The sequence below is a fragment of the Carlito syrichta genome, unplaced genomic scaffold, assembly GCF_000164805.1.
Source record: "Carlito syrichta isolate Samal-C Ts95f unplaced genomic scaffold, Tarsius_syrichta-2.0.1 Scaffold113598, whole genome shotgun sequence".
NCBI classification, from domain to species: Eukaryota; Metazoa; Chordata; class Mammalia; order Primates; family Tarsiidae; genus Carlito; species Carlito syrichta.
Window position 1 is genome coordinate 24,998 of NW_007057694.1, and position 15,586 is coordinate 40,583.

General features: G+C 35.9%; 1 protein-coding gene across 1 annotated transcript in view; it reads left to right on the forward strand.

The window, feature by feature from the left end:
• Positions 1-15,586, forward strand: part of MPP5 (membrane palmitoylated protein 5) — a 70,266-nt gene that overhangs the window by 2,361 nt on the left and 52,319 nt on the right. Inside the window, exon 2 of the mRNA XM_008071894.1 lies at positions 4,243-4,757. Within this exon, the coding sequence (XP_008070085.1) occupies positions 4,391-4,757 (367 nt within the window). The 5' untranslated portion in view covers positions 4,243-4,390. The remainder of the gene's footprint in view (positions 1-4,242; positions 4,758-15,586) is intronic.

The window sequence follows — 15,586 nt, forward strand, 5'->3', positions numbered from 1 at the left end:
ACTGCACTCCAGTCTGGGCGACAGAGTGAGACTCCAACTCAAAAATAAATAAATAAATAGCTCTAGTTCGGCTTGATGAAGAATGTGACAGGCATTGTAGGAATCCAGAGGAAGATATATTTGAACTAAGGCTTAAAAGGAGAGTAGGAAAAGATTAGATCCTAGGCTGTCGGATTCTGGAAGCTGTTCTCTTAAACGTTATGCTGTCTTGAGTAACTGGATGGGTATGATGACATTAATTGGACTTGGAAACAGAGAAAGAAGATTAAAGAGAATATGAAGGGATTAAAAGTAAATATGAATTTAAGTTTATACATATTAATTTCTAGATCCCTATAGGAAATTTTGATGGCATATTGGACAAAGATCTTGTCTCTGTAACCCTAATACCTAGCCGGGGTATATGATCAATTAAATGTATACAAATCACTCTTTTCTGAATCTTTGATGACTCTCCTGGTGCCTCCAGAATTAAGGATTTGTATTTAAGACCTCTCCTAAGGTAAACCCAGTCAAACTTTCTAGTCAAATCTCCCACTACTCACCTGTTTTAGATCAACTAGCCTTATTTGTACTTCCCTCCATACCTTTTATCTTCCTGCCTTTGGTTCATATGGCCCCTCCCTTATTCCTCCATCTTGTCTTCAAGGCCTACTTCAATCCTCATTCCTCATCTACAAAATAAACTTACGTGGACCTACTTTGAGAGCTGTAATGAAGGTTAAGTGAGTGAATGCCGTGTGAAGTGCTTGCAATGTTGTCTGGCAAATAAAGAAATGCTCAGTAAATCTTAGCTGTAGTGGTAGGTGTTACTGTTACTACTACCACTACTTTTTCTTCCTCCTCCTCCTCCACCTCTTTCTCTTCTCTTTTTGCCCTGCTATGTGAGATAGTCACTAAGTTCTGCTGATTCTGTAACCCACATATTTCTTGAATATAACTTTTCTTCATTCTCACTAACCTGGTTCTCAAGACTCCATTTCTTTCAGATGCTTTCAGTCTGGTCTCATTACCACCCTTCAGTCAATCCTCTACATTTTGATTGGAGTGATTTCTATAAAAGCGAATATGATCATGTCATCCCCTCTGAAAAGCTTTTAATTATTCTTAACTCCGTACAGGGTAAAGGACTAAAACTCTTCTGAGTCTGGCCTCCCACTTCTTTTCCAGTTTTATTGTTATTCTTTATGGTGTTCTCTCATTGTTCCATCCAATTTTATTGCATTCTATTCTGTTTTCTGAAAGTGCCGTTCTCTTATACTCTTCCTTCCTATTGGTCATGTGTTTTCTTGAAATAGACCCTTTTTCTGTCTGCCTAATTTTTAGTTTCCCTTTGAAATGCCCAAAGAAACATATTCTTATGTTTTGAGTGGTAACTGTCACTTTTTACCACAGACTAAGCTTTAAAGTTCAGAGTCTGTGAAACCTCTGAGAATTTATGACTTTCTAAGTTTAGTTGAACAGATATTTATTGAGCATTTCTTATATGATACATATTATGCTAAGCACTGGGGGAATGAAAATAAGACATGACTCTTTAACAAATTTAGAATCTGGTAAGGAGAGACTAATTAGCGAAGAATAATCTTTTTGTTGTTGTTGTCTCTCCCAGTAGACTGTGAACACTCCTGGAAGATAGCCAAAATGGAATTTTAAGTGGATTACTATCAGGTTGCAGAAATTTTTCTGAGAGTAAAAGACTAGATTCGGATAGACAAGCATGATAATAGTAATCCAAGCCTGAGAATTCTGACCCATATCACTAGGCCCAGTCTCTCTTGTATGACCCATAATTTTCCCTCATGATTTAGTGTAGTAAATATAGATATAGTCATAGAGTTTTTAAACTGAGCTTTAGTTTCAGGTCATATTTTTTATAGACTAGTATATACATTAAGTAAAAAATACACTATTTTTAAATTTGATTTTTTATATTTGATAATTTTTGTAAGTAGAGAAGATTGAGAGTTTTAATTTTCTGGAAATATGTATATGCCTAGATTTTTTTTTTTTTTTTTGAGTTGGAGTCTCACCCTGTTGCCCAGACTGGAGTGCAGTGGCCGCTCCCAGCCACCACAGCCTCAACCTGCTTGGCTCTAGCGATCCTTCCGCCTCAGCCTTCCAAGTAGCCGGAATTACAGGCATGCGCTACCACAACTGACTGATTTGTTTTTGATTTATTGTAGAGATGAGGTCTCACTGCCCAGGCGGGTCTCGAACCCTCGGGTTCAGGCAGTCCACTCACCTCAGCCTCCCAAAGGTGCGGTATTACAGGCTGAGCCACTGAGCCCGGCTTATGCCTAGATTTTTAAAATGAAAATTAAGCACAGTACTGCAGTAACCCCTACACAAATTTCAACTTACTTTTAATGAAAACATTTAAAAAACTAATTTGTATTTGCATATGAACATGTAAAACTTAAGAACTGCCTGACATAAATATATTAGCTCTCATGTTAATGAGAAAGATGGCACTGCAGTGGTCAGTAATGTACTTATGTGTACATCACATAGTTATAAATAAAGAAGCTAAAATTTGGATGAATGACAAAAATCTACCAAAATTCTTATGAAAATATCATTTTAGTGACTCATGTAACTTCTCATTTTCCTGATTTTTGGCCTAGCTGTTTTTCCTTGTATCCTAGGTGGGTTTGTGTTAAGCATTCCGTCTTCTGTCTCTTATTTGTACTGTGACCTGAGATGTTTGAGAAAAGATTGACTGGTGTTAAGAATATTTTATGGAGGCAGAGGTGAGTGAATTGCCTGAGCCCATGCGTTAGAGACCCGCCTGGGCAACTTGGTGAGACCTCATCTCTACAATAAATCAAAAAACTAACCGGGTGTGGTAGCGCGCGCCTGTAGTTCCAACTACTTGGAAGGCTGAGGCAGAAGGATGGCCAGAGCCCAGCAGATCGAGGCTGCGGTGGCTGGGAGCAGCCACTGCACTCCAATCTGGGCAACAGAGTGACAGACTCCAACTCCAAAAAAAAAAAGAATATTTTATGAAAACCTGGCTTTTGCTTAGTTGGCATTGTGCTCTAACAAACCTGTTTACTGAAGGGAGCACAACTCAAGGAGGCAGTAGATTTATTACTGTAAATATTTTCAAAGTCATGAGTGAAAGAGGACTAATTAGATTTTAGTGTGTGGGTTTACGTATATGTAAACAATCTGCCTATTTATGCCTGAAAAATGGCTTGATGAAAAGTCAGTGTCATCCAGTAATGCTTTTCTTTTCTAAAGTATGTTGAAAAATTCTTTAAAATAGGAGATTTAAGTTAATATGCTAATAGTATAAGTATCATTTTTATTGCATACATTTATAACTTGTGTACATTATCTCATTAAAACTCAGAGCATTCAATCTTTTTTTTTAGAGCATTCAATCTTATGAATAAATTTTCCAAGTGAATCTAAGGTTCAAAGAGACAAAATGGTCTTAAATCATAAAGCTAGAGGAGTTAAAATTCAGTTTTCTTGTCCTTACATTCACTGTGCTCTTAATATATGGGATGACTTTCAAAATTTTTTGAATGTTAACAAATACCACTGTTTTCTCCAAATGAATTCTTACAAAGAGTAATCCCAAATCTTTTTGAAAATGTGACCAATTATAAAGATTACCCATGTAATCCCTTTCTCAGTTAATGTAGTTTTATTCTGTAGATGCCTTAGCTGTTATTAAAGTTTTTTGTTCATTGGGCATCTTCATCTAAAAAACCAAAAATTAATGAATTATATCCCAAAATACTGCTTGTATCTCAAATGAGCCACTAGTGTGGCTGCCATATGCATCAATTTATTTAGCAGTTGACTAAAGTTATTTAAATCTCATGTTCATAAATTGAGCATAAAGTACTGTGCTGAGACAGCATTAAAAGGTGATTAAAACGCCTTTTTATGCTTTGAGCAACTTATTTTCTACTATACTGGTATCCAGTAGTTTTCACTTTCCTACTTTTCTAAATTATCCAGTACTGTATATTATTTTTCTCAGCTGTAAAATTGAATAGTATGCTTCAAATTCTTGGGAGGGCACTTTTTTTTTTTTAAACATCTTGATATCTTAGCATTATCTGTAAAATGAAAGGAAAGTACTTAACCTACAAAGCAAAATAATATTATATACTTATTAGCTATTTTCTATATTGTTTGGAGATTGGAAGTAGGCTATGTAAAATCTACTTTTATATTGTAATTCTTATGCTTTATACTTTTTTCCCTCATCTTTCCCCTTAGATTTCCTTCATGGATATTTTTCATAGCATTATTATGTGATGTGAGAATTTTTTTGAAGTAACATGGATTTTATACTACAGAATCAAGAAAATTGGCTTTATAGGAAAAACTGATTTTAAAAAGTGGTACGGGATTTTTATAGATAACCATGACAACATCCCATATGAATGGGCATGTTACGGAAGAATCAGACAGCGAAGTAAAAAATGTTGGTTTTGCATCATCAGAGGAGTATCAGAAGCACCGAGAGATGGCTGTTGACTGCCCCGGAGATTTGGGCACCAGGTTGATGCCAGTACGTCGAAGTGCACAGTTGGAGCGTATTCGGCAACAACAGGAGGACATGAGACGCAGGCGAGAAGAAGAAGGGAAAAAGCAAGAACTTGACCTTAATTCTTCCATGAGACTTAAGAAACTAGCCCAAGTTCCTCCAAAGACTGGAATAGATAATCCTATATTTGATACAGAGGAAGGAATTGTCTTAGAAAGTCCTCATTATGCTGTGAAAATATTAGGTAAGTAAATAGAAAGATAATAGAAAATGCTTTGCTTTAGTTTATCTATGTCTTATATATGGATAGGAAGAAGGGATTAAGAGAAAGTAAGTAATAGCAATTTGAATTGCACACCAAGATCAGGTTTTTTCTTGGAAAGACCACATAGTGACTGTTGCTTATTGCTAACCACATAGAGCTAAAGCATGTGGCCTAAATATTTAAAGCCTTGAAATTTAGCTTTTTATGAAACTTACAAATTTTTATACAAAATTGAAAAACAATTTTCAGATTTTTAATTTTTGATTTTCTTAAAGATAGTAAAAATAGTAATGAAATGAATAACTGTAGCTTACACTCTGTTTGATTTATTTAATTAATGGCTATACTATCCCCAAATTCAATTCTATGAAAAAAAAACACAAAAACAAAACCCTATTTCTATGAGATATAACTAGATATAGACAGACAGAATTCTGTGGCCAAATAAATTTTGAGAGCACTATAAATAAGTTAATTAGTGTCTTATTCTAGGACTTCTTAGAGCCTTTAGAATGTTAATAGGCATTATAAATCTACAAGAGATTTATGTCAAATGCATGTTCCCAAACTTAGAACGTGTGATCATTGAATTCACTACCTGCCCTTCTCGCATACGCATGCACATACTCACGAGTGTTCACTGAACTAATGTTAAGAGTGCATTTTATTTCTTGGTGGTTTACTGTTGTTTAGATGTGAAAAAAGAGATATTTCTACTTTTCTGTGGAAAGAAAACATTTTTATTGTCATTGTCATCACTTTGCCATTTACTTAAGTGTCTACTGAGCCCTGTACTAGGTATTTTGGCAAACATTCCATGTAATACTTAATGATCCTTTTTAACAGGACTCTGTACTCTCCATATTGGAGGTAAATAAATTGAACCTTAGTTAAATTGCTTGTTTAAGACACCAAGCTAATAAATGGTAAAACCAAGTTTGAGTTTGCCACATCTGGAGTTGACATATACTGCACTAAGTGGAAGGTTTGAGTAGGGACTGACAGCCAGCCTGCATGCCAATCAAGGCCTGAGCTATGGCTACCCAGAGTAGAATGCCCTTTTCTAATTTGCCCAGAGGTACCCTACAAATGTACGAGGCTTGCTCCTCACTAAGTCTCTTGATTCTCTGTCTGGAGCAGTTTCTACATAATGTCATCTGCTTCTTCTCATTATAAATTTATACAGGATCCACATTTCATAGATATGTCTTCAGTCATAGTGAAGTCTGCTAAATGCCTTTACGTGTTAGAATTACAGTGAAAACTAAAAGATTATATTTTTTTCTTAATATAGTTATATGAAGAAATGTTATGATCTTTCTTCCTAAGGGTTTTCCTTTTCCTGGCTTCTGTTTCCTTCCACTCCATTATTTTTTATTAAAATATTCTGAAAATATTCTCAATTGGAGAAAGCTTATGTCACAATATATCCAGTGCAAGCCTGGATTGATTTTTCTGTTTAAATACCTGTAAGATAAATGTATTTGGCTAGGCATAATGGTTCATACTTATAATCCCAGCACTTTGGGAGGCCAAAGTAGGAGGATTGCTTGATCCCAGGAGTTCAAGACCAGCCCAGGCAACATAGTAAGACATTGCTTCTACAAAAAAAATAAAATAAAAATATTATCTGGGCACGGTAGCATGAGCTTGTAGTCCCAGCTACTTGGGAGATTGAGGCGGAAGAATCACCTGAGCCTAGAAATTTGAGACTGTAGTGAGTCGTGATCATGCTGTTTCATTCCAGCTTGGGTGACAGAGTGAGGACCCAACTTAAAAAAAAAAAAAAAGATAAATGTATTTGCCCATATACTTTACTTAGAATCAGATATAAATGTCTTTCTAATTGATAATACCTGTATAATCACAGTGAAGAAACAAATATACCTTAAGCTAGATTTACTTAGTAAGGAAAAAGGGGTGTGCGTGTGTGTGTGTGTGTGTGTTTGCCTAAGCATCGTCTCTCTTAATTTTCTTGCTTTTTCCTATTTCTATTGGTATGTTCAATTGCTGAGTTTTCTACAAATTCAAATTAAGAGATACCTGTATTTTCTTCCAGTGTGTGATCCACTATGGTTTTCAAAAATACTTTTGTGTGGTCCTTGAACTTAAGGTTATTTTAAAGTAATTTGAAATGTAGTACCAGGTATTTTTATTCATTTCTTGTACAGGAGACTATTTGAGAAATAAGTGATAGATTTTACTTAACACAAGTATTACTATAAGAAACATGAAAAATTAGCATAAGTTATAAAGTAGTAATTGTCAATTGTAGCCTAAGGTTTTTGAGTTTTATGTTTTCATTTAAAATGAACTATAATCATTTTTTACCAAACTTTTTTTTCTTGTTTATAATCTGCTAACACATCAAACTACAACAGAAGTACTCCCTGAAAATTATAATTGTCTCCCTGCCAGTATTTTGATTAATATACACATGCCAGGAGACAACTTCTCAGCCTTTTCACAGCCAGAAACAGCAACCTTGTTTTAAACAAGGGAAGGATGGGGCAACTGATTTATTTCTTTGAGAGGGAGCCTTCAGTTTCCAGATGATACATCATCACTTATCTGTGAGTAGACAAAATACTCTTTTAGAATTGGTAATGTGATTGTAAAGGTTAGGTACTTTAATTGTCTGGGTGGTGGTTTTTTTTGAGTTGGAGTCTCACTCTGTTGCCTAGACTGAAGTGTAATGGCACACTCATGGCCACTGCAACCTTGACCTGCTGGGTTCAGGGAATCCTTCTGCCTCAGTCTCTCAAGTAGCTAGAACTACAGGTGTGTGCCACCACACCCAGGTAATTTTTTTATTTATTGTAGAGATGAGGTCTCACCAACTTGCTCAGGCTAGTCTTGAACCTCTCACCTGAGCCTCCCAAAATGCTGGGATTACAGGCATGAGCCACCATGCTCAGTTGTCTGGGTGCTTTTTAATGAATGAAAGTATTTGTAATTTTGGCAATGTATAATAATAAAAGTATAGGCCAGACTCGTTGACTCAGCCTGTAATCCTAGCACTTTGGGAGGCCGAGGCGAGTGGATTGCCTGAGCCTGCAGGTTCGAGACCAGCTCGGGCAACTTGGTGAGACCGTATCTCTATAATAAATCAAAAATTAGCCAGGCATGGTAGTGTGCGCCTATAGTTCCGGCTACTTGAAAGGCTTAGGTGAAAGGATCGCCGGAACCCAGCAGGTGGACACTGAGGTGGCCGTGAGTGTGCCACTGCACTCCAGCCTGGGTGACAGAGAAATACTACTCAAAGAAATACTACTACTCAAAGAAATACTACTACTACTACTAATAAAAGTATAGAATGGAATTGATAGTAAATACTCAGAAGGGATTAACTGAATTTTCTTGTTTAAAAGCACTTTGAATCTTTTCAAGAATCAGAAAATAACGATATGAGAACTTAAGTTTCATTGAATAATTAATAATTAATATTAGTATTATCAATTGTAAAAAATGTTGACATATCAGGGAGGTTTTTCTTAAAAGTTGTCATTAGGTTTTAAAGTCTGCTTTGCTACAAATATTATTGTCTTTGTACTTTGTCATAATCAAAGCAAGCTCCCTTGTGAGAAAAATCTAGAACAACAAACGGAATGTAGCTAATGGATTGAGATGGAGTAGGATAATTTTCAGCTATTTCTAGATTATAGATTTCACTTTTTTTTGGTTTTATGTTCACAGATAAGTAATTTTTGGTCAGGGATGTGATAAATAAATATAGTAGATAGAATATTTGAAAGGGATAAACTTGAGAAGACTGCCCTCTGTCATATATGTGACTATATAATTGTTATGCTTTTGAAGAAATATCAGGAAAAGGCATGCATACAACCACAGACACCCATGGTGAGCTGTTTTGTAGTTAATAAGATTCTTGAAATTTGTGATTAGAAACTTTCTAATCTATACTATATGCTATTAGTGTGAAGAAAAAAAATCAAGGGGACGAAAACTGGGATTAATAAAGCTAAAGAATGAACATTTAAATAATATTAATCACGTTTGTCTTGATGAGTGTCTCTATATTTTTTGCCAGATGTCTCTGGGTATTCAAACCGTTAAGTCAGAAGGATATTGAAATTTTAAAGTAAAATAGCTCTTCCACATTTTTTTCGGACATTTAGCTGGCTTTTGATCAACCATGGGATAAAATGGAATTTTATAAATAAACTTTACTTTTTTTAGAGTTTATCTAAAATCAACAAACAAAATTCCAATGCCAACAAATCGTGAGTTTTAGTTCAGCCTGCTTTTGAGAAATTAATTATTCTCACTATCAAATTTTTGTTTAACTGCTATAGATATCTCCAAACTTAATTAGCCATTCTTTCAGGGACTTTTTCTTCCCGGAAGTGAAATAATTAAACCTAGTATGTTTGAAGTGTTGAGGCCATTTGAGAATTTTATAATTTAGTCAAACAGCTAAAATAGAACTAACCTAAAGATTTGAAAGTTCATTAGCATATGTGTACAGTCATGTAAATTTTGGTCATTAAATATACATAACTCTACTGAAACGTAATGAACTGCTTCATGCTTCAGTCTTTGATATAGTGCATTAACACTTCAGTCTGCTTACTAAGTAAGAGTACTTTTTAACTTTTTCCCTCTTGCTAAGATTTGCTTTATCTTTTTTTTTCTTCCTTCCCTACCTCCCTTCCTCTTTCCCTCCCCGCTTCCCTCCCTTCCATTCTTTCTCTCTCTCTCCTACCCTCTCAATTTGCTTTATCTTATAGCACATTCAGAAATGCTTGACACAAAGGTGTCTACATAATGAACATTTGTATACCTAACCCTGAATTTTACCCCATATCTTTAAAATAAAAAAATTTAAAGAGGAAAAAAAAAAAGAAATGCTTGACATATTTGCATATTAGTAAGTGCTAGAACCAAGTTTAAATCAGAGTCAGAACCGAGTTTAAATACTTTATGTTGTCACTTAATTGCTATTGACCTTGGGCAAGTTACTTAATTTTTCTGAGCCTCAATTTCAGGCTTTTCTTGAGGACCAAAGAAAAAATGGGTGTGAGCAAGTAGCACTGTAGGTTTGAATAAAATTTAATTTTTGTAAGAACCAAAAGCTGTTAGAGGGATCATCTAACCCTCTAGTCCGTGAAACTCATTTGTTAAATTTCTCCTCCAGCAACTACTAATTAATATACTTTCTGTCTCCTGGATTTGCTTACTCTGGATATTTCATAGGAATGAAAATCATGCAATATATATGTGCCTTTTTGTGACTGACTTTTTTTCACTTTGCATTATGTTTTCAGGGTTCATCAATGCTGTAGCATGAATCAGTACTTCATTTTTTTTTATAAATGGAGAATATTTCATTGTATGGATATACCATATTTTTTTCATCCATTTATCTGTTGATGGGACTTTTGGGTTGTTTCCTTGTTTTGACTATTGTGAATAGTGCTGTTATGAATGTTTATGTACAAGTCTTTATTTGAACACCTGTTTTTAATTATTTTGGATATGTACCTAGGAGTACAGTTACCGGATCATATAGCAGTTCCATGTTTAACTTATTGAGGACCTGCCATACGCTTTTCTGCAGTGGCTGCACTATTTAACATACCAGCAATGTGTGAGGGTTTCAGTTTCTCTGCATGCTTGTCACCACTTGTTGTCTTTTTAATTTTAACCATCCTATACCCAGTAATTTTTTTTATGAACAAGAATAAAATAGAAAATAATAAAGTATATTGCATATAACCATACATAAATCTTATTTCAAATAGGTACGTATATACTGAGTTGAGAAAGTATTTATATATGTATATATATTTCCTCTTTTTTAAAATTTTAATTTAAATTAAGATGAGGTCTCAGTATGTTTCCCAGGCTTGTCTCAAACTCCTGGGCTCAAATAGTCCTGCTTCAGCTTCCCAAAGTGCTAGGCTTATAGGTATGAGCCACCGTGCCCAACTAGGGTGTGTGTGTGTATATGTGTATGTGTGTATATATTGAGTTGGGGTCTTATTCTGTCACCCAGACTGGAGTGCAGTGACACATCACAGCTCATGGAACTCCTGGGCTCAAGTGATCCTTCCTCCTAGCCTTCTGAGTAGCTAGGGCTACAAGTGCATGCCCCTGCACCCAGCTAATTTTTTGATTTTTTTTTTTTTTATTTGGTAGTGACAAGGTCTCACTATATTGCCCAGGCTGACCTCAAACTCCTGAGCTCAAGTGATGCTTGCCTCAGCCTCCTAAAGCGCTGAGATTACAGGCGTGAGCCACCACAGCCATTATATATATTTTTAATGGGCTGCCAACAAAAGTTTGAGAAATACCATTCTAGTCAAACCCTCCATTTTATAGAAAGTCCCAAAGACTTGAGGTGAATTGTCCAGGGATATATAATACACCTAATAAGTGATCAAGCCATCGCTAGGACCCAGGTATTCAGACTCCAAATGTAGGGCCTTTTTTTCCTTTCATCAAGTACCTTTCCATTTTGTCCAGAGAAAAGTCATGAAGCTTTTTTACTTGATTTAGTAGGAGTCACTTTAATACAGTTTTCTCTTGTCTTACCACATTTAGGGGTACAATTTTTGCTCTGCTCTCTCTCAACAATCTTTACTTATAAGCTTGTCTGACATTTGGATTTTTTAAAATTTTTGTATTATAAAGATATGGGGTACAATTCAGGGCTAGCCAATCTCACCCCCCCTCCCCTGACAGTTTCCCACTACTGCCGATCGCTTTCTTATAGTATTATAAAGTCTGCTTATGAGTGAGAACATATGGTACTCTGTTCTTTGTTTCTGTGATAGATCACTGAGTATGATCGACTCTAAATCCATCCAAGTTGCTGCAAAGTTCATATGAATATTTGTTTTTAATTTGCTAACCCAATTTGTTTTTATGTTATTACTCTCATTCAGGATCTCTCATGAGCTTTTGTCATTTTAAAAAAATTCATTTTGACCCAGTCCACTGAAAACCAAAGTTTAGGGATCTGAATTTTATGTTCTTAAATGTTTTAAATTTTATTCATTCTTTTATTTGAGTTGGAGTGTTGCTCTGCTGCCCAAGCTCACCACAGCTTTGAATTCCTGGGTTCAGGTGATTCTTCTGCCTCAGCCTCCCAAGTAGCTGGGACTTCAGGTGCACACCACCCACCGGCTAATCATTTTATTTTTTGTAGAGATAAGGTCTTGCTATGTAGCTTATGCTTGTCTCGAACTCCTGTTCTCAAGCAGTCCTCCCGCCTCAGCCCCTCAAAGTGCTGGGATTACAGGCATGAGCCACTGCATCTGGCCTTATGTTCTTAAACTTAAAAAGAGAAAAGAAAGACTACTCCTTATTTAAGCAAAGTTTTCCTGAATGTTCTAATTTTTATTCAGCAGGTAGATATAGTAGAAACTGATATAATTTCCTCATACTCAATAATATTAAGTTCCTCATCTGAATATCATATTTTATCTTATAGTTTAGGGGAAAAGAAATCTTAAAAGTTGCTTGGAATTGAAATTTTTGAGGATAGGTTAAAATAATCATTATTTGCACCAGGTATATGTCACTAGAAGCTAAATGTTTTCATATGGGATAAATGAGAATGATATGTAAAAACAAAGTTAACTAAGTAGAAATTCCTTAGATAATTTTAATGTTTACCCTTATAGCCAAAAAATGCTTCCATATGGCTGCCCAGAGTTTTACACATTGAAGATGGAATCTGATAAAGTAAACTCTTGGTGATTGCTTTCTGTTGCCTGTTTTACAGTCTTCATTTCTTTTACATTTTCGACTGCCGGAAAAAGGGTTCAAGAGGATGAATTTATAGACCTGTGTATTTATCTATGTAATTGTATCCCAGAACCAAATATAAGTGATTTTTTTCCGACTTTGGGCTCAAATATCCTCTCTTAACTTCAATAATCAAGATTTAAGTGTGTTAATTTAAGTGCTGTTGTGGATGATGGGAACTTAAAAACCATTTCTAGCAGTTTCCTTCAATTGCCAATCTAATCCCCCCCTTACAGAAAATCAAGTAAGAGGAAATGGATCAAACTGCAGGGCAAGGAATTTAAAATAGATTTGAGGAACTTTCATGTAGGAAAGTTGTTACACACTGGAATTTATGACCAAAGCCAGATTTGCTGTGCCTGTTTCTACCTTCTCCATGGAGAGGCTCCATCCTGCCTTGTTCTGGGTGCTTCTCTTTAGTGATGACTACTTTATCTACTTCCCACCTAGCATTTACAACAGCGTTTCTCACCAGCTTTGTGATTCTCCATTTCTCTCTCTCTCTTTCTCTGTTCCTGGGGTTCTTTCTTTAGAGTTTATTGTCTGTCTGTGCGTGGGGTTGGGGAAGGGAATCTCTTCTCTCTATGCTGTGTCCTGTTGTCTCTCTGTTTTTTTCTGTCTCCATCTTTATTACAGAACAGTGTGTGTGTATTTGACAGAACTGGTTTTGTTGCATCTCAGTGGATTTTTTAAAAATTCCCAGTGGAATTGTATAGAATGTTCCTTGAAGAACTTAGGTGGATTTTTGTAAGAGTAACAGATACAGCCATCAGCGAATGTAACATTTCTTTGTGTAGAAAATTAACTGTTCTTAAATAATATGTATTTGTGAAGTGCTTTTAAAGATGTACCATTTAGGAACAAAGGCTTTTTTAAACCTAGAACTCAATATTCTGACCTTTGATATTAAGAATTTTTGTATGAAACCAAAATATGAAAAACAATGCGTATCAAAACAGTGACACCTGGCTGGGCACGGTGACTCACACCTGTAATCTCTGTACTTTGAGAGGCCAAGGTGGGAAAATCATTTGAGCCCAGGAGTTCAAGACCACTTTGGGCAACATAGTGAGACCTCGTCTTCACAAAAAATGAAAAAAATTGACTGTGCATGGTGGCACACACCTATAGTCCCGGCTACTCAGGAGGCTGGGGTGGGAGGATCCCTTGAGCCCCAGAGGTCGAGGCTACAGTGAGCTGGGATCATGCCACTACATTCCAGCCTGGGAGACAGAGTGAGACCCTGTCTCAAAAAAAAAACCAAAAAACAAAAAGGATTGCTTGAGCCTACGAGTTCAAGACTAGCCTGGGCAACATCGTGAAACCTCATCTCTATAAAAATTTTTTTTAAAAAAATTAGCCAGATGTGGTGAGTGCTTGTAGTCCCAGATACTAAGGTAGAAGGATCGCCTGAGCCGAGGAGGTGTGATCATGCCACTGCATTCCAGCCTGGGCAACAGAGTAAGAGTCCTGACACAAAAAACAAAACAAAATAAAAATCAACAATGATTCCTGAGTTTGTAAAATTTTTTGTAGAGACAGAGTTTCTCTTTGTTGCCCGGGCTGGTCTCAAACTTCAGGGCTCATGCAATCCTCCTGTCTTGGCCTCCCAAAGTGCTGGGATTATAGACATGAGCCACTGCACCCAGCCAATATTGCCAACAATTATTATTCATTATGACATTACACTTAATTCAAAGAAAAGACCCTTTGTCTGCATTTGTTTATTGGTCAGAGTCTCACTCTGTTGCCCAGGCTGGAGTGCAGTCACATGCTTATGGCCACTGTACCCTCGTTCTGCTGGGCCCAGGTGATCTTTCTGCTTCAGCCTTCCAAGTAGCTAGAACTACAGGTGTATACCACCACACCCAACTAATTTTTTGATTTATTGTAGAAACGAGGTCTTGCTAAGTTGCCCAGGCTGATCTCAAACCCCTGGACTCAGGCAATCCTCTTGCTTCTGCCTCCCAAAGAGCTGGGATTACGGTGTGAGCCATCGTGCCTAGCTGTCAGAATTTATTAATAAAGAATTGAGTAAAGATAGCAGACTCATTTCGTTTATCATAATCAGCATTTTAAGACTAATGTCATAGGTATTTATTACTTTCTTTGCAACCCAGAAACTTAACTGGACAGAGAGGCAGCATCATTTTTAATGTCCTTTAGACTGAAAACATTTGTAAATACATACTAATTTCATCAGGGGGCTTTGTCATTTGGTATTTCAGGTTTTCTCTGAAGTATTTATTTGTTTCAGCTACATTTGGTTTAGTTCATATCTTCTTGTTCAGCTACATATATTTAATGAAGTTTTGAAAACTCTCTTGTATATGGTAGCTTAATCTGTTCTGCTTGTTCATTAAGCATTTTTAATAGAAACATTTGAGCCTGAATGATGAGGGTATTAGCAGCTTTTCTTCCTAAGAAAGCTGCTTGGAAACTTTCCCAGCTAAATTGGTCATGAAAGCAGCTATGGAATTTATCCTAAAAATTTCCTTTAAATCATAGTTAACATTTTTTCAGTACTACTTGATTACCCAGGCTACTGCAAGACTATCAAAGATAACTTTACATTTCTCAGAAAGTTACACAGCCTCTGTGTTCATAGAAATTACAATTTTGGTTTCTTTTACTGAACTTCCTCAGTGTACTACCTAGTATACTATTGTGATGTTAGAGAAGAGATAAAATACTTTGAGAAAGTATGTAAAGATATGACACTTAGTTAAAGTATCAGAAGTAAACCACAAGAGTATTATAAAAGTAACATTTAAAGGAAGAATTAAATACACAGGTATATGTATTAAGTGTGTGAGCATGTGTGAGCATGCGCAATTAACTAGAAGCGATTCCTCCTAAGGATACATAGTATTATACCTAGAATGTGTAAGCTGATACGTGTCAGGTGTACATTACATGTTGCTATATTGGGCAAAATGACACCTCATGACAGCTTTTCTAAAACAGTTAAATATATTACTATCAAACCCTGGAATCTGCCAAAAAAAGTTTCTTTGTTTTTTTTTTCTTTG